The sequence below is a fragment of the Notothenia rossii genome (assembly GCF_949606895.1).
Source record: "Notothenia rossii genome assembly, chromosome: 6".
NCBI lineage: Eukaryota > Metazoa > Chordata > Actinopteri > Perciformes > Nototheniidae > Notothenia > Notothenia rossii.
In genome coordinates this window covers 46,192,254-46,213,634 of record NC_136909.1, presented here as the reverse complement: position 1 = coordinate 46,213,634, position 21,381 = coordinate 46,192,254, and the positions used below count along the sequence as shown (strand labels likewise).

At 41.8% G+C, this 21,381-nt stretch overlaps 3 protein-coding genes across 8 annotated transcripts in view; 1 reads left to right on the top strand and 2 right to left on the bottom strand.

The window, feature by feature from the left end:
- golga1 (golgin A1) overlaps nt 1-3,442 on the bottom strand; it is a 59,560-nt gene extending 56,118 nt beyond the window's left edge. For 3 of the 6 annotated variants that reach the window (XM_079690219.1, XM_079690223.1, XM_079690222.1), the window contains exons 1-2: nt 3,078-3,440; nt 2,006-2,308 (exon numbers count right to left, since the gene is read on the bottom strand). In XM_079690219.1, the coding sequence (XP_079546345.1) occupies nt 2,006-2,293 (288 nt within the window). In that variant the 5' untranslated portion in view covers nt 2,294-2,308; nt 3,078-3,440. Of the gene's footprint in view, nt 1-2,005; nt 2,309-3,077 lie in introns of all 6 variants that reach the window. The other 3 variants (XM_079690224.1, XM_079690221.1, XM_079690220.1) reach the window with 3 other exon arrangements.
- Nucleotides 1-21,381, top strand: part of LOC307044827 (uncharacterized protein) — a 156,474-nt gene that overhangs the window by 71,363 nt on the left and 63,730 nt on the right. The window lies entirely within an intron of this gene.
- Nucleotides 11,547-20,903, bottom strand: LOC307042409 (serine/threonine-protein phosphatase 6 catalytic subunit). Its single transcript, XM_079686270.1, has 7 exons — nt 20,603-20,903; nt 16,144-16,239; nt 15,939-16,004; nt 15,708-15,849; nt 15,517-15,596; nt 14,689-14,898; nt 11,547-12,601 (listed from the first exon to the last, which is right to left on the bottom strand). Exons 1-7 carry the CDS (start codon nt 20,675-20,677, stop codon nt 12,353-12,355), a joined length of 918 nt encoding a protein of 305 aa, XP_079542396.1. The 5' UTR covers nt 20,678-20,903; the 3' UTR covers nt 11,547-12,352.

Below are 21,381 nucleotides of genomic sequence, written 5' to 3'. Positions count from 1 at the left end.
TATGGAAAGACAGATAATAACAGTTAAAGAGCAACTTCCAGGTTAAAGACACCTGTGAATAAATGTGTAGGAAAATGATGAATACACTAGATTTTCCCAAAAATATACAGAAATATACACTACAGTGACATCTGGCGTCGTTTTTGTAAGAAATGTTCACTTCCGCATAAAAAAGCCTCGGCACGTGACCTCCCGCGTGTGACGTAACACGGGGGACACAAGGGGGAGAGCGGCTGGTGTAACGTATTAATAAACATGGATCCCAATGCTAGTTTCGACACAGAAGTTGAACATGAATATTCGAATGCATATGACGGACCACAACCTTATAATTATGAGCCTGCTAGGCGTCCAAGAGACCAGGAGCAGCCAAGCATTAGAAGAAATAACGGCCATCGGAGAGAAATTGAGCTGTGGTGTGTGGAGAACCATCTTGGTGAGTGACCGGCGTTAGCTACTGAATGTTAGCTAACGTCACATCACAACATTGTAAAGTTAGCTATCATATATCAGGCTATAACTAAAGTAGCATTGATAATATAGTAACGTTACTGGCAGGACTGTTGATACTGATCCATAACAGAAACTAATGCGCAAGTATCAGCCGTATCTCGCGTTACCTAATGCAACTCCACATTACTGTGCTGTGTACCGGAGGAGAGACGCGAGATACAGCTGATACTTGACGATCTGGCGGAGAAAGGTTGTGGAGCCTCCGTTGATATATCGTTGTAAATGGTTTGATGGAAAGCAGGTGTGTAGTCGGGGAGGGTGCACAGCTGATTGCTGCGGGTGAGTGGAGGTTGAGCCGGGAGCCAGGAGTGACAGCCACCACGCACACACAAACAACACAGTACCGGAGGGGAGAGAGAGAGATAGCAGCGAAGGGGGGAGAGGAGATAGAAGTAATACGGTTTCCTGATAAAGCTGTGGAGAGTATGTTCTGCAGGGAGGTGGATGCACAACGCACCCAGGAACGAACGCTAGCTCCGGTCCTTTTTACTGTGGACTCGATGTCCTGACAGGCTGGTATTTGTGCAACCTGCACAAACACAATACTGCACCATGATTACAAATGGTGAAATGCAATGTAAAACTACCGAAAAATACCAGCTCCTTAAAACACAACCGCTCTACTCAACGCAACTCTACTATACCCGCGGTCAGAGAGCGGAGTTGTGTCCCCTGTGTGATGTAATATGACGCGTTTGACGTATGAACTTAAAAAAAAGCCGTTTTTAAGAGCAGAGCTCAAAATTGCTCCTTTCCCTCTGAATTCCTGCCCTTATGTCTCGTAAAACATATCAAATCCTGCATTCACTTTTTTTATTGTAATTTTCAAGCAAGTTTAAGCATAAATGTAGAAAAAATAAAAACCTGCAAGATGCTCTTTAAATACAATAAATCATCCAGCAAAAACAAAGCCGTTTAGTTTCTTCTTGAGTCAGGAACAGGACTTACCATTACATATTTATTATTAGATTAACACTGAAAAGTTACTGAACTATTTTGTAAGGTGATAAAGTATTTATAAAGCGCACCATTTGTAAAGGCAACATATCCTTTAAAGCAGGGTCAACAAATAATCTTAATCGCCACTTAAAAACACAGTATCTAATATCAAGGCAAGGCAACTTTATTTACTTAACACATACAGAGGGTAAATTCAAAGTAGTACATTCACTGACATGAAGGACATGGATATGGCGCCACCTTGTGTCATGTTTACAATGCAGATTATTGACATTAGGTCTGACAATACAGTCAATCATTATCCTGGTGATTATTTCGCAGATAAACCTAGTAACCCCGCCCCCTTTTAAAAAACGGCTCTTTTGAACGGCTCTTTGAAAGGAACTGAGCCATAAGATCCGGCTCCCTTCAAAGAGCCTTAATTCCCATCACTATTGATTATGCATCAAGAAGGGAGTAGACCATCTGCAAAACATGAAAACATTATATTGCATTAGAATAATAGCTTGTGATGAGTTCTTAAAGTACTTACAAAGTCATCCCCTGAGTCTGCCCCTACTGAGGCGATGGATTCCTTGCTGATGGTGCGCGGTATCCGAACACCACTCCGAGGTGCTGTGGCCGCCTCCTCTGCGATCTTCTTCTTCAACTTGGCAAACATGTCTGTCCTTTGAGTGTCTATTTTGTTGGTGCAATTTGCAGTTTCTAGAGAGTAAGGGACTTCCTGTGACACATGGAAGTTTATGGCTCCTTGTTCTGAAGTCTGAAACAGAGCTGCGCCCTTATGCAGTACCACTCCAAACAAGTTGTTTCTGCTCATTCCATTCTGTTACAGCTAGGAAAAGAAAAGAGACAGTTGTCAAAATTGCAAGTTTGACAAAATGGGTTTCTTGTAAGAAGAGTCACATGTCACATTGTTGTAATGAGTCCAGCAACAAGATCAAGAGCTTTTCTGCATCCATTATTATCATTTTATAATAGACGGGCTGTTCGGGCGAAAAATAAAGACAGACAAAAGCTGGAACATTTTGGTTGTCAAGTCTTTCTACTTTAAGGGCCATTTATTACAAAGAATAATAATAAGGTGATAATTAAGTAGTTAATTGAAGGATGTGTTTTACTGCACTGGAAAACAATCCATGTTTGTCAACTTGGTATGTGAAAAAACTGTCCAATAATTTGATCATCATTTTCAACCTTCTGAATGCTTCCATTTTGCACCAGAGGCTCTAAAGGTTTGGGTTAAAATGCTTCTTTATCGGGTTGAGGAAATGTTATGATGGAGTAAGTATGCAATTCATCAAAAATGATAGCATTAGGAAATACAACTACATTTAGAGTTTGTAAATAAATGTGTTTCCGTGTCAACGCTACAGTGTATTCTTACTGACTCCAACCAAAGTGGTGTCACAAATTGCAGCAAAGTAAAAGCTCTGTCTGTGTGTTTCGTCACTGTAATCCCATTAGGAAATGTACAATGACACTGTCAGACTATGTTTTGACAGACAGCTAGCCAGCTAGCTCTTCTAGCCATAACAATAAGAGTTAACACCACCACCGGGCGATGCTAGCTGTCGTTAGCTTGCTCGTCGCCTTTCTCTTACCATATTAACTTCGACAACGGATCAGTCCGTAGCGTTTTCAAATGTTCAATGAATGTACGTTCGCTTCTTTGCTGTATACACGTAAAGAAAAGCTATCCTTGTGACAGTCAATATGTACTAGCTGTCTCGACTGACAAGCTAGCTGCCGCTAGTTGTTGAGCTACACGTATTCATCCCAACCATGATCCCAACAGATGACTGATGACGATACCGCGGGGCCTCTGTTCATTGGCTACGGCCCCGTCTCAGGTCAGTTAAATTAAATCCTTGCTTCCCTCACTTGCGTCGTTTCCCTGTGTTTAGTCCCTCCCTCCAAGGAAGCATGGAGGGACGCAAGGAAACCACGAGAAGCAGGGTTATGGCTAGAAAGGATCCGTCTAATGTAAATATGACGTCACGTTCTCGTTCTAACTCTCGTTGTAATCGGAGCGGCTCGGTTGTAATCGGAGCGGTTCGGAAGCGCAGTCACGTGGCTGAATGTTTACGTTTGGGATGGCGAGAAACTAAACTATATTAAGTATGTAAATACTTGTTAGCGGTCTTGCTGTTGAAAGAAGAATGACAACACTGTAGATCAGCAACACTATGGTTTATTTTGTATTCACAGGCAAGTCAACGTTGTTGCAGTAAAAGTCCCAAGATAGCTCCTGGTGCAATAAAATATATGTTGCATGTTACTGCTGTAGATGTGTTTACCTCTTTTATATCCCGTTGGGTAGTTTAATCTTCAGCAATACATCATATTCTATAATATCATCATATATGTGTAGCTTTGTCTCTGTCGTATCTTTCAAAAGTAAAGTGAAACAGCTGTTTTCTGTTTTGTGATGTATTTTCCAGCTGATCCAAGAGGCTTTTTAAACACCTTACTTGGCTTAAGAGGGAGGGGAATTTTCTCAACACATAAAGGAACACTTTATCCTTCAGTTTATCACAAACATTACATCAACACATTTGGAGATCCTAATTTGAATTCAGTCTGTAATTTGATATTAAGGTTTTAATAATGAAATGAGGTCACGAATCGAGTTCAAGGTTAAGATCATCTTTATTATCCTATGTACACAAATTAACATACAACATTAATATAACAGTAACGAATAAAACAAAATAACATTATGCAACTCTGATCTTCTTGCTGATACTTTTCAAAGTTACTTTTACATTTGCTCTACTTCTCCTGCTACTGTTTGCTCTGCTTTCAACTTCTCTTTCAACTCTGCTCTTTACTCTGCTTTCCCTGTTTCCTCTGTTCTCCTCTCCTCATCTTCTCCTCAGACTATCCTCCTTTTGCTGTATCCTCTCCTCTCCTGTTCTACTATCGTCATACTCTCCTCCTTTTGCTGTCTCCTCTCCTCTGTTCTCCTCATCTCCTCTCCTCCTCAGACTCTCCTCCTTTTGCTGTTAGATATTTAGACTGTAATGACAGCTTATGATATACTTTTTATAACTACATAATTCACATGCAACGGATTAAAAACGTTGTTTTACTTACCACTTCTTTACAGCTCCATTCATCTCCAAGCTTCCAACATTCACCTGGCGGTGGTGCCTGGGATGAAAACAACTTTTGATATGATACAATACAACAACAATAGTTAACACCTAGCCACAGCAATAAGCACAATGAGAAGACTAATGGTCTCTTTTATACCAATTTCTATTGGAGTGAAATGAACTGTGCCATGTCACATAGGATTGGCTGTGTTTTGTGAATATAGAGGAGATGGATGGCAAAAGTAAATATACTTTGTTCTTACCTAAAGCATCTATCCTCCTCTTCGTACCCCTGCCTGCTCCTCCCGCATTAGACTCTGGGGACTTAGCTTTTAAAATCTTGTTCAAGCTGTCCACTCTGTAGTTGGATCTCATGACCTCAGCTTTATGACCCACCCGGCCTGAAAAAGGATGTCTACGATGGCTGGTACTGAGAGGTGTTATGGTCCTCTTCTGCCTTTTGTGTTTGGGGGGCGTGAAGGTGAGAGGAAGACGACTGTCATGTGGGGTGTGTTGCTTTACGTCCTCCAAAAGATAATTTAGTCTTGATATCACTGTACACATGAACGTCTCATCCTGTAGGTGGTATGTGTGCTCAGTAATTTCCTGCAACAAGGTCCCACACTGCTGTCGTTTCCTATCTCTTGAGGACTTTGAGTGGTTACCACTGCTCTGATTACAACGAGAGTTAGAACGACGTCTCTTCCCGCGTCCCGCCCACCCCGACCCTTTCCGATTACAGCCGAGCCGCTCCGATTACAACGAGAGTTAGAACGAGAACGTGACGTCATATTTACATTAGACGGATCCTTTCTAGCCATAACAGAGAAGCAGGGAAATGAGTTTTAAGAGCAATGGGACGTCCTTTCCTCCGGAGCGTCACGTGAAGCGACGTCCGCTTGTGATGACGCCGCACAGTTGTTCGTCGGACAGCAGCTCTGTCCCCGTTATTTTCACAAACACCCCTGCCACCCATTTACTGACACAAATATTTGTATCATCTGTTGTAGACCCCAATAAATAAAATCAAATAAGAACTCATTCTCAAAAAAGATAAACGCCATTCTTAAAATGTATAAACGAACAATAGTTTGATTAATATTGATTAGAGTGCACAATAGAAATAAAATAATTGAGAGAAGAAAAATATATATATTATCTATCAAAACCCAGTTAGATTAACATTCATTGGATTGCACACTTTGTTTGTTTGTGTGGATATGTAGCACATTAACATTTTAATAGCACTTAATGACTGACTGAATGGAAATGACAGTAAATGAAAATATAAAACGAAAAAAGCGATCATGAAAATGTTTCCAATAAATGAATAAAACGATTTTTGACCATTTTGTTGTTCAGATATATCACATATTTGTAACTAAATGATACATGAATTGAGACAACACACAGTTTAAACTGAGTAGTGACTCTCGTGAGTTTCATTTATTTTCTTCACTCCGCTGGGGTACTGCTCTCATGTCAAGAACAAGAAGCATGAGATCAGTGCATGCACTGCATCGTCCAATCAGTGAGCGATACACAGTAAGGGGGCGGGGCGAGTATCTGAGGATTTCATCGGAGGATGGACTGGTGGTTCCTCGATCATCGCTCCTCCATTATCGCTCCTCGCTCCTCAATCTTCGGTCCTCCGGCAGAAATAAGAGCCATGGGACGGTACTCAAGATGGCGCAGACAAATCAACTTCCGGTGAGACCGAGGACCGAGGACCGAGGAAATGAAAATAGTCGACCTGAGACAGGGTTATGGCTAGAAAGGATCCGTCGTGTGTAAAACTCTCGCGAGAGTTTGGCTGAATGTCACATGGCTGAATGTTTACGTTTGGCAGGCAGCCTTTCAGTTACGATCGTTAACATCAGTGGGCCACAGCAAATGATGATGAGAAGCTAAACTATCTATTAATTATGTCAATTACAGGGAGTGTGATTGTTGAAATAGGGTGTTAGCGGTCTTGCTGGTGTTCAAAGAAGAATGACAACACTGTAGATCACCAACACTATGGTTTATTTTTTATTCACAGGCAAGTCAACGTTGTCGCAGTAAAAGTCCCAAGATAGCTAGAAAAGGATCCGTCTAGTGTAAATATGACGTCACGTTCTTGTTGTAATCGGAGTGGCTCGGAAGTAAAAAAAAAAATAATCCCGTCAAAAATGATAGTGCGCGATTAGTTTCCCTAGGGAGACAATAGTCTGTTGCACAACCGCGCCAAAATCCCACAATGAAAACAGCTGCTTACCTGCAGCCAGAAAAATACTGGTAGGTCTGCGCTATGGATAAATGGCTGAAACGTCCGCTTGCTCTGGATTCAGGCCAGGAGGAGCCCGCAGAGAAACGTAAGAAAGAGGCCAAACTGAAACCAAGGCAGTACAGTGAAACATATATATTATTTGGATTAATTTCTACTTCTGCGGACCCACCGCAGCCTCAGTGCTTCTTTTGCGGTGAAGTCCTGGCTAATAGTGCGATCAAGCCAGCGCATTTACAGAGACACCAGAGCACCAAACACTCGGGAAGTGTCGATAAAAGTGAAGAATTTTACAGACGAAAGCTGTCGGAATTTTTAAGTCGAGCCAGACAGTAATGATGAAAGCCACGAATGTGTCAATGAAAGCACTCGAGGCATCTTACGCCGTGTCCCTGCTTGTTGCTAAATAAATAAAAACCTCACTCTATTGTTGAGTTGCTCATTCTCCCTGCAGCGACTGCGTTGGCCGAAATTATGATAGACAAGAAAGCAGCCGAAGCACTCAAGAAAGTTCCCCTGTCGAATAACACCGTATCCCGTCGGATCAATGATATGTCTGTTAATATAATTGGACAAGTGGTGAACAAAATAAAACTAGCCGGTCAGTTCGCTTTGCAGCTGGATGAAATTACAGACGTGAGTGGAGAAGCGCAGCTCCTGTCCTTCGTGCGTTACAAAGATGCGTCGGACATAAACGAGCATATTTTATTTAGCAAAACGCTGCCAGGAAAGACAACTGGGGAAGAATTGTTCCAGGTTATCGACAGCTTCTTCAGAGAACATCATCTGCAGTGGAAAACCTGCAGCCACATCTGTACTGATGGAACAGCTGAGATGACGGGGCGTGTAAAGGGACTTTTTGGGCACGTAAGAAAGGTAAATCCCGACATTAAATGGATGCATTGTATTATTCATCGTGAAGCACTAGCTAGCAAGAGGATGAGCCCTGATTTAAGTGCTGTTATGGATGATGCTGTGAAGATGATAAGCTTCATCCAATCTCGGCCATTGAATCACAGGCTGTTTGAAACTCTTTGTCATGAGAACGGCACAGAGCACGATCAGCTATTGCTTCACACAGACGTGCGCTGGCTGTCTCGTGGGAAAACGCTACTGAGACTTTATGAACTTCGCAATGAAGTTTTTGTGTTCTTGAGGGAGCATCTGCATCCTCTTGCTGTGCAGCTTGAGGATGACAAGTGGGTGGCGCTCATGGCATATCTTGCTGATGTGTTTACCAAACTCAACGAGCTCAACCTATCACTTCAGGGCAAGCAGTCACATATCCTGAAATTGTATGACAAAGTTCAAGGATTCACAAAAAAGCTCAAACTATGGGAGAGGAAATGTGATGAGGGAGACGGCATACTTGCCAACCTTTAGACCTCAGAAATCGGGAGCATTTCAAAATGCAAAATTTGGGGGGGAGGGGGGGGGGGTGCTAGTGGATCGCCGGAGCTGTTAGATTAACATAACATGCTTATTGTAGTTGTAAGTGCACTGCCTTGCGGCCTGTAGCACCGTCCTTGATGGAGCATATGTGTGGGCTGGACCTGTATTTTACAGGAAAGGAGTGAGCAGAGAGTAGAGTAGTTGTCGATTCTTGTTCTGTTTTCTGTGAATATCTGCCTCACCCGCTCAGACTTTGAGTTGCGCGCCACTAAAGAGACGTGTTACCATGGAAACCAAACAATGGTGTAGCTGTATTAAAGTCCGAGTGGAAACAGTCGTGTGTAAATCTGATTTTGTCAGAAATCGGGATAAATATGACCCCGGGAGGAAACCGGGAGAGGGCAATGAAATTGGGAGTCTCCCGCGAAAATCGGGAGGGTTGACAAGTATGGGGAGACGTGAGCTGTTTCCCACTACTCAATGCCCATCTTGACACAACTGCTGTTGCCAGGGGTCCAGTGGTCAAACTGGTGCAAGCACACCTGTCCAAACTCTGCACTGATTTCAGCCATTATTTTCAGGACATTGAAAATAAGTCAGAAAGACTGGATTGGGTGAGGAACCCATTCATTGTGAGTGAGAGCAGCAACAGCCTTCCAGCAATGCTGCAGGAGCCTCTGATGGAATTATCATCTGACCGTGGTCTGAAGATGGCATATGCTGAGAAGTCATTGACTGAGTTTTGGTGTGATGTGGAGAAGGAATATCCTGAACTGGGAGAACATGCACTGATTGAACGTTTGCCGTTTGGTTCTACTTATTTGTGTGAGGTGACCTTCTCAGCTTTAACACACATCAAAACCAAGCAGAAGAACAGACTGGATGTGGAGACCAGCCTGGTCACAGCTGTTTCCACACTGCCTCCAGAACTATCAAAGCTTATGAAAGACAAGCAAGCTCAAGTGTCTCATTAAAGCTCACATGACTGGTGAAAAGAAACTGCTAGATCATACTGATTCTGGATATTATTTTGCTAAGTGTTTTGTTCCCGAATTAAAGTTTAAATGCCTGTTTAAAGGGGACTTATTCAAAGGGGCTCCAGGTTTAAGCCTAAATGTTACAAGATATATAGCAAAGATAAGTTGATTATTTTGATTTCATATGTATTTATTTGATTATATTATTTATTTTCAAGGCAACATATTCATTTTTATTGAGTGATTTAAGTTAAAATTAAGAAAATGCCTGAGAATTAGATGTTCAAATTAAGGAGATGAAATAAAGTTATTTTCATTCAATAATCAGTTACGTTCTACTTGTGAAGGATCATCAGCACGTATGAGTGAGGGGGTACTCATGGTATGACAAAAGGCTCAGGGGGTACACAAGACAAAAAAGGTTGGGAACCACTGGTCTAGAGGATACAGCACCTTTAGAGATTTACCAAGATGAACATACTACAACATCTCTGTAACCTGCTTTAAAATGTGAATAAATAAATAAATAATGTATTAGTATATGTCAAAAACAAATATCAAATGCTTGAGAAACGCTTAATTCTGCAGTAGCTTTGACAAATGGAATCAATGCCTCTAACTGTATTTGCAGAGGTGAAATAAATCATCAGATATTTACTGAAGTGGAAATACCCGTTATAAATAGTGAAAACACTATTACAAGTAACCGTCTTGCATAAAAAATCCTACTAAAGTAAAAGTACAGAAGATGTATTTACATCAAACCATACTCAACTACAACATAATAATAATAATAATAATAATAATAATACATTGGATTTTATAGTGCTTTTCCGAATGCTCAGACACTTTAAATAAAATCAGAACAGAAACAGTACAAAGAAAACTAAAAGAACGTAGTCCTAATCCTAGTCAGCCCTAAAGTATATTATTTTATTTTGTATGGTAATGTTAATGAACCCTCCGGTTTAGCTTTTTTGTGTAAATAACTTGTAGTTCTGATGTTAAAACCGAACTTTTCAGGAATAGTAGCTTGGGGAGTGATTTGTAAAATATGCATAAAGTAAAAGTAAATCTGTTTACAGTTCTGTTTCATATGGGTGTTGAGAGATGTATCCATGGATCTCTTAATGTTGCTCTCGAAGTGCACCAGATTGATGCTTTTAACTTCAACATTTAATAAAAAAATATTCCCGGGGGGGCATGCCCACGGACCCCCCTCGAGGAGGTTAGGTCCACCACCTGCCCACACCCCCCATCAAATTGTCCTACCCACATTGAGGATGCTTCCAACGCCCATGCCTGAGACACAGTTTTGTGAATGTTGTTGTTGTTTGCCCACACAAGTATCCCATGTGTTAATGAATTTTTATATATTTTCCTTTAGAATGGCAGGAAATTAGTATTCAAATGTTGATTGAATTTTTGGTCCCCCCCAATGTTGACTCCATGGTTACGGCCTTGGGATGAGGTGAATGAGGTAGGGGGGGGGGCAAGGTTGTTGATGGCATAGTAGGTGAGAAGTAATCATTTGAAGTCAATTCGGTGTTTGATGGGGAGCCAGTGGAGGTCCTGGAGAATAGGGGTGATGTGGTCGGAGCGTCGGGTGTAGGTGAGCATACGGGCAGCGGAGTTTTGGACATATTGCAGTTTATTGAGGATGTATGCAGCCATAGAGGATGCTGTTGCAGTAATCCATACGGGATGTAATGGAAGCATGGAGAGTTTCAGCAGTGGTGGATGAGGGGGGGGTGGGGGGTCTGGTGCGGGCAATGTTCTTGAAGTGGAAGAAGGCGGTTTTTGTGGGCTGGTTTACGTGAGGGAGAAAAGTGAGGGCGGGGTCGAGGATGATACCAAGGTTACAGACGTGAGTTGAGGGGTTGACGATGGAGCCTTCGATGTTTAGAGGGGAGTCCTGGGTGGAGCGGTTAGTGAGTTTGGGCCAATAATGATTATTTCAGATTTGTCACAGTTTAGTTTCAGAAAGTTGTTTTGCATCCATGTTTAGATGTCAGTGAGGCAGTTGGTGAGTGAGTGGGTTGTTGCAGAAACAGTTTTTGTAGCGAGGTAGAGTTGGGTGTCGTTAGCGTAACAGTGGAACTGAAGTCGGTGTTTGCGGAGGATCTGTCCAAGTGGGAGGATATAAATGATAAAAAGCAGGGGACCAAGTACAGAGCCCTGGGGGACGCCGTGAGTGACTGAAGCGGTGGGGGATTTGCAGTTGTTGATGGAAATGAATTTTAATGTTGTAGCTGTTCAAGATGGTAATTTAAAAATGTTTTTAAAATATACTGTTAGTAGTTAAACCAATAATAATGCTACAGCTGCAACTGACAGTTATGTAGGCACATTTTTATTGATTAAAAGAATAAACACAAATAGCACGATAGACACACATATTTGCTCTATCTTGCCCCACTGAAAAGGCACTGCACCGATACTGTTAAAAATATTGGCATAGTTCATCCCTGTGCTGCTTGGCTCGAGCTGTAGCATGTAGCTATTTGTTGTTTCTATATATCACGCAGTCTGTCTTCTGGTTGCCTCTTTTGAATGACGAATACACACTACTTTGCGGTGTGTTCCAGTGCGACTTTTTGGCCAAAAAATAATTACAAGCACTGATTCCAAATCTTGAAATCACAAGGAATCTTCAAAGGTATCACAGGCCTTACAGAAATCTAACAAACGGATATAGCCATTTGTTTACACATTTACTCCCATGTTTACATGTTTATTTATAATATCACATGATAACACTACGTGTATAACTCCAATTTGTGCAGTGCTTTATTATCTGACATCCAGTTTTAATACATAAGCATAACAAAATAAATTGAGACATTGTATATAACACTGCACCTGCAATTTCTCCGCAGAGGGAATTTCTATAGATAAGTACAATCTAAAAGTATAAATATGAATGTTTTACAAGGGTCATTTTCATCCTTCCTCTAAAACAGCACAGCGACACTGCTGCGCCACCTCACTTAACTGTACTGGGGATAACAACGGGCAGTTGGCACAGCAAAGTGCACTGTAAATACTCTAAATGTACAATACAAAATTCATATGGGTTTATAAGTGCTGATGCCACCGTCTGTGCACTGAACAAATGGCTGCTTGGTTTGGTTTTAATGGGCTTACAGGAAATAGGGTGTAGTTGTTCGGGGTGGGATAACCCTCTCAGAGTCAGGCACTGCTCTGAAGAGCTTCGGTTCTCTTGTGTTAGCATCTTTAAAGACCATAATGGAGGCGATGTTGCCGCAGCGATAGCAGTAGTTCGGAGCCGACCACACTGTGACTAGCTTCTCATCGAACATGAACTTGTAGCCTTCGTGGACAAGTTGGTGTGCCCTGCAGATCAGCTTCAGGTTGTTGATGTGAACAAACTCCAGTTTTTGAAAGATGGAGAAAAAAAAAAAAGAAAATATGTTAAAAAGAAGAACCTTCTTTTATTGTTACTGTTGGGACCCACAAGATCATTGAGAGGAAAAGTTGAAGGACTTAAATACACAGAAGTAAATACACAACATCAGGTAACAAATGCTGTGCTCACGTCACTGTCATTTTTGAGATTTGACATATGAACTGACATTTTATTTATGAATTAAAATGTAACAACGAAGCACATGTAAAATGACAGATTTTGCATTAGCTTTCACTACACTGAACTGCCAACCATAGCTACTGCCTATTTGCTCACAGAGGATTGAGAGGCCAAGTTCGGTTTGGAGTCAGGAAATATCCTATATTTCACGTACCACAAAGCACTTTGCATTGCTGCTACTTCTATGGGGCTGGCACACTGTGTGTATTTTCAGTTTTGCATCATGACAGCAGCGAGGTGGACTCGAGTTGTTGTTGACTTTAAGTCATGCGACTGCAGCCAGTGTTTTACTGACGCCCAACTTGACTTGACAGAAATAAATGACTTAAGACTCGACTTGAAAGTGGATGAATCTTGTCTTGATCTGAGACACGTTGAGCTGAACTACTATTTTATATTTTCAAATTAAATAGTGAATATATAAAAAGTTTATATTGACATTTGGAGTGGAGCAAATAAAATAAATGCTACAATCAGTGCATGACATTAAGGATTTTGGGAGATGGCCCTGTGGGCCATCTAAGCTAATTTACAGATGGCCCTGAACCCAATAGAGATTGCCCTGAAAAATGCGCGCGGACGAAATGGCACGAAGGGTTTGGGGGGCCTCCCCCTAGAACATTTAGATTTTTCCAGGTCTTACTGTAGATGCTGTCTGGTGCATTCTCTAGACTGAATTATAAGATGAAACACCACAAAATTATATTGTACAATTTCAATTGTATTCTTCATTTCACTTGTTTGTTTGCTCTTGTTTGCTCGCTTGCATGCCCTGCATAGCTATAAGAAATACTTAAGTTGTTGGTCAAGACACTTTCCATCTGATGAAGGCAAATGCCTTCCCAGATGTAAAAAAGTAGAAAACATTACATTCAGTTGTAACTGCCAAAACAAACATTATTTACACTATTATGGCCCCTGTTAAAAATGTTTGTAATGTTATCTACTGTAAGTTGGTCGAATGAATGCTTCCTCATCCGGAAGCTGACCGAGCAGACCCGAGCAGCAGTCGAGAGGAGCCGAGCGCATCCGCGAAGCACATAACATGGTGACGTCGGAGTTCCCGTTAGCCGGCAAATCTAAATCTCTTCGGTCAAAATAATTTCCCTTTAGCGCAATACCGCTTCAGTTGCGCCACTTATGTGACAGACAAGAAGAGTATGTGACAGACAATAATAGTCAATTCTAATGTCTAACACGTAATGTGGAGAAAGAGATGTCCTGTATGGGTTGATTGTGCGTTGATCTGTTGGTAATGCCTCGGGCCTCCGGTGGGCATGTAAACAAATGCATAATGCCGCGCTATACTTTGTGGCCTCACCCGGTTGCATAGCGACACTTATTGTTTAGGTGTCTTTTAATAAGCAGGTAGTCATATCATTAGCTAGAACTAGCTGGATCTGATCGATATGGACATAAACGCGAGTGAAGTCTAATCTGACGAGAGAGAGAGAGATCAGCTGCTGCTGCTGACGAGTCGACACGCAGCTCTGCATGATCACATGCAGCGGTGAGCGGACAAAACACACACTTCAGGTTAGAATATCACTCGTAGCTATTTTAATTACCTCTCAAACTACCTAAACTAGTTATAGATATGTTTAGTTTTACTGTCGGGTCACTCATTACTGGATCCGCGAGCTGCATGATACTGGCAAAATAGATTGCCCGATCGGGCAACCAGCAGGTGAGGCTTCATTGCCCGAGCTAAATACTAGATGGCCCCGGGCCATCGGGCAGTCCTTAATGTCGAGCCCTGGCTACAATTGCATAGGTCATATTTGTGTACTTTTGTTAATGTTGTTGCCGAGCATGTAAGAACTCAAGTGTACGTATTCTTGTAACACAATCAAAGTGAGGCCAACCTACCTCATTTGTGACCTTTGCACCAAAGAGCCAGCCGGCTCCTCTGGGGCTGATGGCCCAGGTGTCCACGTCTTCAGGGTCTGACCACACCAGGTCACAAAAGGCTCCTTTGTGAGGAATCTCCTGGTTTCGCTCAATGGTTCGAATTTGATCCAGAGTTTTTATGTCTGGGGAGAGGCCTCCGTGGACACACAGGATCTGCTCGTCCATCAGCTGAAAACAACCCAAAATTCAGATGTAGGTCCTAAATGTATAGATATAATGAATCAAACTGTATTTATTTTACAGAACCAGCTCATTTGTGGAGGCTTTGTAAGTAAGGAAAGGCAGAATGATCTATCACATTAAATGTTGTTTAACCCATGGTTAATAAATATACTGTATTCAGTGGTAACATATATCATCTGGAAAACAAGCTTGCTTACTATATTAAAAAAGTGCATATCAAATGTTGTGTCATGGTTTATGTTTGCAAAAAATGTGGCGGAGAAAGAGAAGAATTAACTAAATTAAAGAGGAGATGGACTGAAATCAACTTCTATGCAATTAAAAAAAAAACTGTCCAACCCCCAAAACATGTTGTGATAGTGTCCCAGTAAGTTGCCTGTCTTTAATGTAGTCCATGTAAATACTAAGATCATAAAAAGTGAACCATCCTGAGCTTCCCTAGCGATACGCCATGGATTTATCTCTCTACTGAGACATCATTTACCATCAGAAATAAACAAGTTTTAAAGGCATGATGAACTATCATTTATCAGGTCACATATCAATCTTCCTTATTTATTAACAACAACCAAACTCAAAGCCCAGTCACATGGCAATACTTACTGCTGCAACTGTTAACATATCAAACACTTTGGTGCAGTAACGCCAGGCATTTGCATTCCCATACTTGGTCTGGCACTCATCTGAAAGACAAACGGAGTGAACATTTATTTCAAACAGAAAGGTCTGATTATTGTCCAGGATGTGAGATATGGGACAGTGCAGATTGAAGATGGGCATTAATCCAATCCTACCATAAAAGCCATACACCTGGGTGATCTGTCTGCTTTCATGGTTTCCACGTAGAAGTGTGATGCGGTCGGGCCATTTGGCTTTCAGCACAAGCAGGTAGGTGAACGTCTCCAAACTGTAATAACCTCGGTCAACAAAGTCGCCCTGCAGATGACAGAGGATTACTAACATCTGTTGAATATAACACATTGAGACGGATTCATTTGAGTTCAAACTTATTTCAATGCACAAACCATAAATATGTAGTTTGTGTCAGGAACCTGGCCGCCCGTTCGGAAGAGTTCACAAAGATCATAAAACTGTAGAACAAAGAGATACATGGTTAGTGCATGCATCACATGTTATGTGTACAAGAGACCAACATCTCTGTAAACCGCAGGATGTGCAGCGCCATCAGGGGAGACCAAGGGTTTCCCGCTGAGAACTTCTGGTTCTTACCTGTCCATGTATGTCACCACATACTGTTACAGGAGTGGAGACGGGCTGCACGTTGGACTCCTCCAGCAGAAGGTCACACACGTAATCACATAACCTCTGTATTGATAAAAACACAACACGCAGATGAGTCATCATTCAGCACTAGCATGCTTTTCACTGAGACAATTTTAAGGACAAAGCTTTAACTTAAACTAAAATATTCTTCCAGGTGAACAGCGTGTGAAACGGTTTACAGTCTGCGACACCTTGACTCATAAAATCATCTTTAAATCTGATATGTAATATTGTCGTTAAATGAACATATAATAGGGGATGGAAAGATTTATATTTTTTTCACAGATCACAAGAAGAAACTCCCTCAAAAACTGACCGTGGTGAACTTCCACTATCGGGCTAAAGCCTACTGAATAAATGTATATTTACAAGACAAGCGAACTTCCCAGTGTTCCGCACTGGCCTTACATATGAGGGTCAGGGATGTGTAATCTTATTACTTTCTTAGTACAAACCCACTAGTGTCTATAAAATAAGATATGTTGACATTGACTGCTTGGTCAGTGGGTCACAGCATGACTGTGACTTATAGCCAGCCAAAGAACAATGCTGGGCTACAAGTGGTTTCATATTTTAGGGTGTACACACATTAGGTTATCAGTGTAAGAATATTTCCCTTGTATACATTACACTGCATGTTCAGGGGCCCAAAAGCAACTGGAGATATTAAGAGAAGTGTTATTAAAATAATAATAATTTTGACTTGTTCGTAGTTGACATTCACTCTAATCAGCAGATTGTAACCTTCAAACTCACTTTCCTTTAAGTACACCAGTACACTGTGTAACTTACTAGTTATTATAACCTTAATAATTATTTTAAATATGGTGCCAAATTTATTTTACTAGTATTGTTAGTTTCCTACTATCAAATGCTGTCTCTTGAAAGAAGCTAAAACAATACTTACATCCATTCAAAATCTTGCACAGTAAATTAAAGGTTCAATGCTTAATGTTGCAGTTTACAGATTGAATGAGGTGTTATATCGTTCTAGAAAGTAGATCACATCACTCCAGTTCTGAAGTCTTTACACTGGCTTCCTGTGTGTCAAATAATTGATTTCAAGATACTGCTGCTGGTTTATAAAGCACTGAATGGTTTAGGCCCAAAATATATTTCTGATCTCCTGCTAAATTATGAACCATCCAGATCTCTCAGGTCTTCTGGGACTGGTCAGCTTTCTGTCCCCAGAGTCAGAACTAAACATGGTAAAGCAGCGTTCAGTTATTATGCTCCAAATATAATAACAAACTCCCAGAAACCAGCAGGTCCACTGCAACTCTGACTACATTAAATCCAGGCTGAAGACTTTTATTTTTGCCGCTGCTTTTAATTGAACTATTCATATCTTAAACTGCACTGTAACTTTTATTCATGTATTTTTTTATGTTTACCCTACAGGGTAACTTGGCAACCTTGACAAGACTAAGCTGCTTTTTCTTCCAGGAAAAGACTGTCCCACTCTTGACCTAACAATCAACATCGGCCCCTCTATTGTTTCCCCGACTCAGACTGCAAGGAATCAGGGTGTGACCCTAGATAACAAACTTTCCTTCACTGCAAACATTGCTGCTACAACCCGCTGCTGCAGATACACGCTTTACAACATCAGGAGGATACGTCCCCCCCTGACCCAGAAAGCCACGCAGCTTTTGGTCCAGGCTCTCGTCATCTCACGCCTAGACTACTGCAACTCCCTCCTAGCTGGTCTACCTGCATGTGCCATCCGACCTCTGCAGCTCGTCCAGAATGCAGCGGCTCGTCTGGTCTTCAACCTTCCTAAATGTTCCCACACCACGCCGCTCCTCCGCTCCCTTCACTGGCTTCCGGTAACTGCTGGAATCCACTTCAAGACACTGGTAATTGTGTACCATGCTGCGAATGGATCTGGCCCTTCCTACCAGGGGCGGATCTACCGGGTGGCAGGGGGTGGCAACTGCCACCCTAAAAAATAGCCTTGCCACCCCAGCTGCCAATCCAGTTGGCATCTTTGTTTTGAAAGAAAATGGTGGCTCATCGGACATATATGAGAGAAAGTCTCAACCTTCCTAAATGTTCCCACACCACGCCGCTCCTCCGCTCCCTTCACTGGCTTCCGGTAACTGCTGGAATCCACTTCAAGACACTGGTAATTGTGTACCATGCTGCGAATGGATCTGGCCCTTCCTACCAGGGGCGGATCTACCGGGTGGCAGGGGGTGGCAACTGCCACCCTAAAAAATAGCCTTGCCACCCCAGCTGCCAATCCAGTTGGCATCTTTGTTTTGAAAGAAAATGGTGGCTCATCGGACATATATGAGAGAAAGTCTCTAAGATCTGAGTGCAAGTGAAAGCAGCACAAGACGTGAGTCTTGTAACCCCTCCCCCGGCCCTGGCGCGAGCTTGGAAATATGATTGGCGGCGATTTCATTTGAACGGGGGGATGGCGCGAGCTTGGAAATATGATTGGCGGCGATTTCATTTGAACGGGGGGACGGCACAAAACGAGAAGCATTTGGACTCAAGTAGACGGAAGGAATGAGGTGCGGTCTACAATGACGGAGAAGAGACTGTCAGTTTGTCTGTACTCAGCATTGAATCAAAACGCACTAAAGCTTTAGATCTTAATAAGTGTGTGAGGCGTTTTCCTGAACAAGATGGTCATCGCCGCATTCAGCTTATAGGCATGCCAACTTGATGCTCTGCTCACGGATGACTCGATGAGCATAACAGCTGTTAAGATGATGACCTTGTATGTGTATATATTTTTTTTCTTTGTGGGGGCACTGTTTCCCCTAGGATGGAGTCATAGCAGCGGTGCTAAGGCACGTGGGCACAGCATAATGTGAGCGCGGAGCACGTGGAATTGTGTGTGCGCGTGCGAAGTGCGCCCCGCCAATTTGTTTCTATGTTTCAGCACAAGAAAGGCTCTTGAGGCCTAGTACCAGGGCCGGTTCTAGACAGTTTGCTGCCATAGGTGAGATTTTAGGCGACATTTTATGTGTAAAGAATAAATGAAAAATCTCTACAAAAGACAAATACACTGCAAAAACAGAAACTTATTGACATAGGTAATAGACGTCAAAATGGCTTCAAATGTATTCCGTTTTTTTTGGGGGGGTACCTGGCTGGCGCCCCCTAGCAGCGGCGCTCATATTTCAGCAGCGGCGCTGCGCCGCCAATATTTGTATATAGGGGAAACACTGGGGGGTCTGCCCCCATAAAACAGTTTTAAGTCCTGAGAAAGTCAAATAAGACGGTGTGTCCACACACTACACTGCCCAGCCAAAAAAAAGTAACTACTTTGATTTCACTAGGCCAGTAGGTAAGGGCTTTCCACTGGATAATAACTGCAGCGATGTATATGTTTTAGCTGAATACACGTTTTTTAACCCTAACTGATGCAGTTAGTCACTTCTTTAATGTTTGTTCTTTCTGATGTAAAGTCAAGGTTGTAACTGTTTGCAGTAAAGTCGTGGGGCGATGAACTGTTCCTTTGAATCTTTTGAATTTTGATACATAATATAATTACTTGTCTTTCAAATTTGAAGGAGGGGGTACATTCATCATTAACTCCTCCAAAAAATATAGTTTATTCAATAATAAATGAATGTGAATCATAAAAGTGATTGACAGCCGATAGGAATAATATGATTGTTAATAGTATCATATTAATTCAGACAAACATCGATGAGAAAGTTAATTAATGTACTTATTGCAGCAGACTGCATAGATTTGGTACCCCTGCTGGTCTAAGAGTGAAACAAACTCATTTAGTTAAGTTCAGTTAAAATTCATTAAATTATGTCTGTCATCTTTATATATCTCTATTAAAGGCTTTACTGATGTGCCACAATAATATCACCTAATGTTATTGAGTTAAAATATTAATATTGTGGCTTTCCAAGTTAACATTGATTGATATGACTGCGATTAAATCAGCATATACTTCTGCCAGGGGATGCCACCCCTCAAAATCTCCTGCCACCCCATGGATATTTGTCTAGATCCGCCCCTGCTTCCTACATCCAGGACATGGTTAAACCGTACACCCCAGCAGGTGCACTCCGCATCGGCCAAACGGCTCGTTGCAGTGTTTGCTCTCAGCTAACGTTGCTGCTAGTAAACAATCCGCTGCCACCACCATGACAGGCAGCCTGACTACGTCACCGTAGATATCTTTCATTTTACCCTCAGCAGGGAACGACATGTCATTCATAGTGTTGATACATTTAATACGGAGATTCGGACTTGTGTTTCTCTATTGCAGCTAAACTGAACATTTGTTTTGGCCGAGAGATGGAGTCAGCAGGCTAACTTACTAGCTAGCTCACGTTAGCTAACAGATAATCACGCTGTTACAACATACCATTAGAAGTCCATCACATGTCTCAACAAAAACACATTTATATAAAGTCACATTTACCTTCAGGTCATTTTCTGGGAGATATTTACACTGTTTGGCAATCTCTGCATATTTATCCAGATCTAGAGGCGACATGGTGCCGAGCTTGTAGTCATGCGCAACTTCCTGCAACAATTCAGCGAGCTCCCTCTACTGCCGTCTGCCGTCTGTGTTTACCAACAGCATGTATCTGTTCACCTTCGACACCAAAGAAAGACCACCTGTCTGTCAATGAAGGCCCAATCCCAAACCACACACTCCCCCTCCGTGACGGAGTGAACTCCGTGGAGTGACGTATGGGAGTGACACTCGCAGCTGAGGGTGCCTCCTGTCAGATGGAGGGTGTAAATACAGCAGCAAGCTTTGGGACAAACTCCCCTCTCTCCGGCAGAAACAGGAAATGCCGTATGTAACAACGGTTTCAAATCAGATCTTAGACAAAAAATAAAAATGAATAACTCAAATAAAACTCCAAACATCTTTAATTGTGTTACTTTTTTGTAAAGCTCTTTTAGTTTTAAACCTGATATTTATAAGCTTCTTAGTTTTTGCAACAGTCTGTAAATATACAACTTTATATAAAATGCACACATTTACCTTGTTTAGACTAAACACAGGTATACGATCCTAAGTAAAAAACAAATGAGGTTATCATGATTTGTTAAAGGTCCCATGTCATGGCCATTTCTACTGATCATTATTCCATTGTTGAGGTATACTAAAATACAGTGGTGAGCCGTCAGGGCCCTCTAGGCCCTCTGTGAGGGCCTAAGATATTCTAAAAATTAAATCAAGTTATT

What these genes read in the sequence shown, in the direction of transcription:
- LOC307042409 (XM_079686270.1), bottom strand. Translation starts at nt 20,677, where the DNA reads ATGTCGCCTCTAGATCTGGATAAATATGCAGAGATTGCCAAACAGTGT. An exon ending in ATATGTTAACAGTTGCAGCA is followed by an intron (nt 14,899 to 15,516) that starts GTAAGTATTGCC and finishes GGTTGTTTTCAG; the next exon opens with CTGATGGACGAGCAGATCCT. An exon ending in GTGCAAAGGTCACAAATGAG is followed by an intron (nt 12,602 to 14,688) that starts GTAGGTTGGCCT and finishes CAAAAACTGGAG; the next exon opens with TTTGTTCACATCAACAACCT.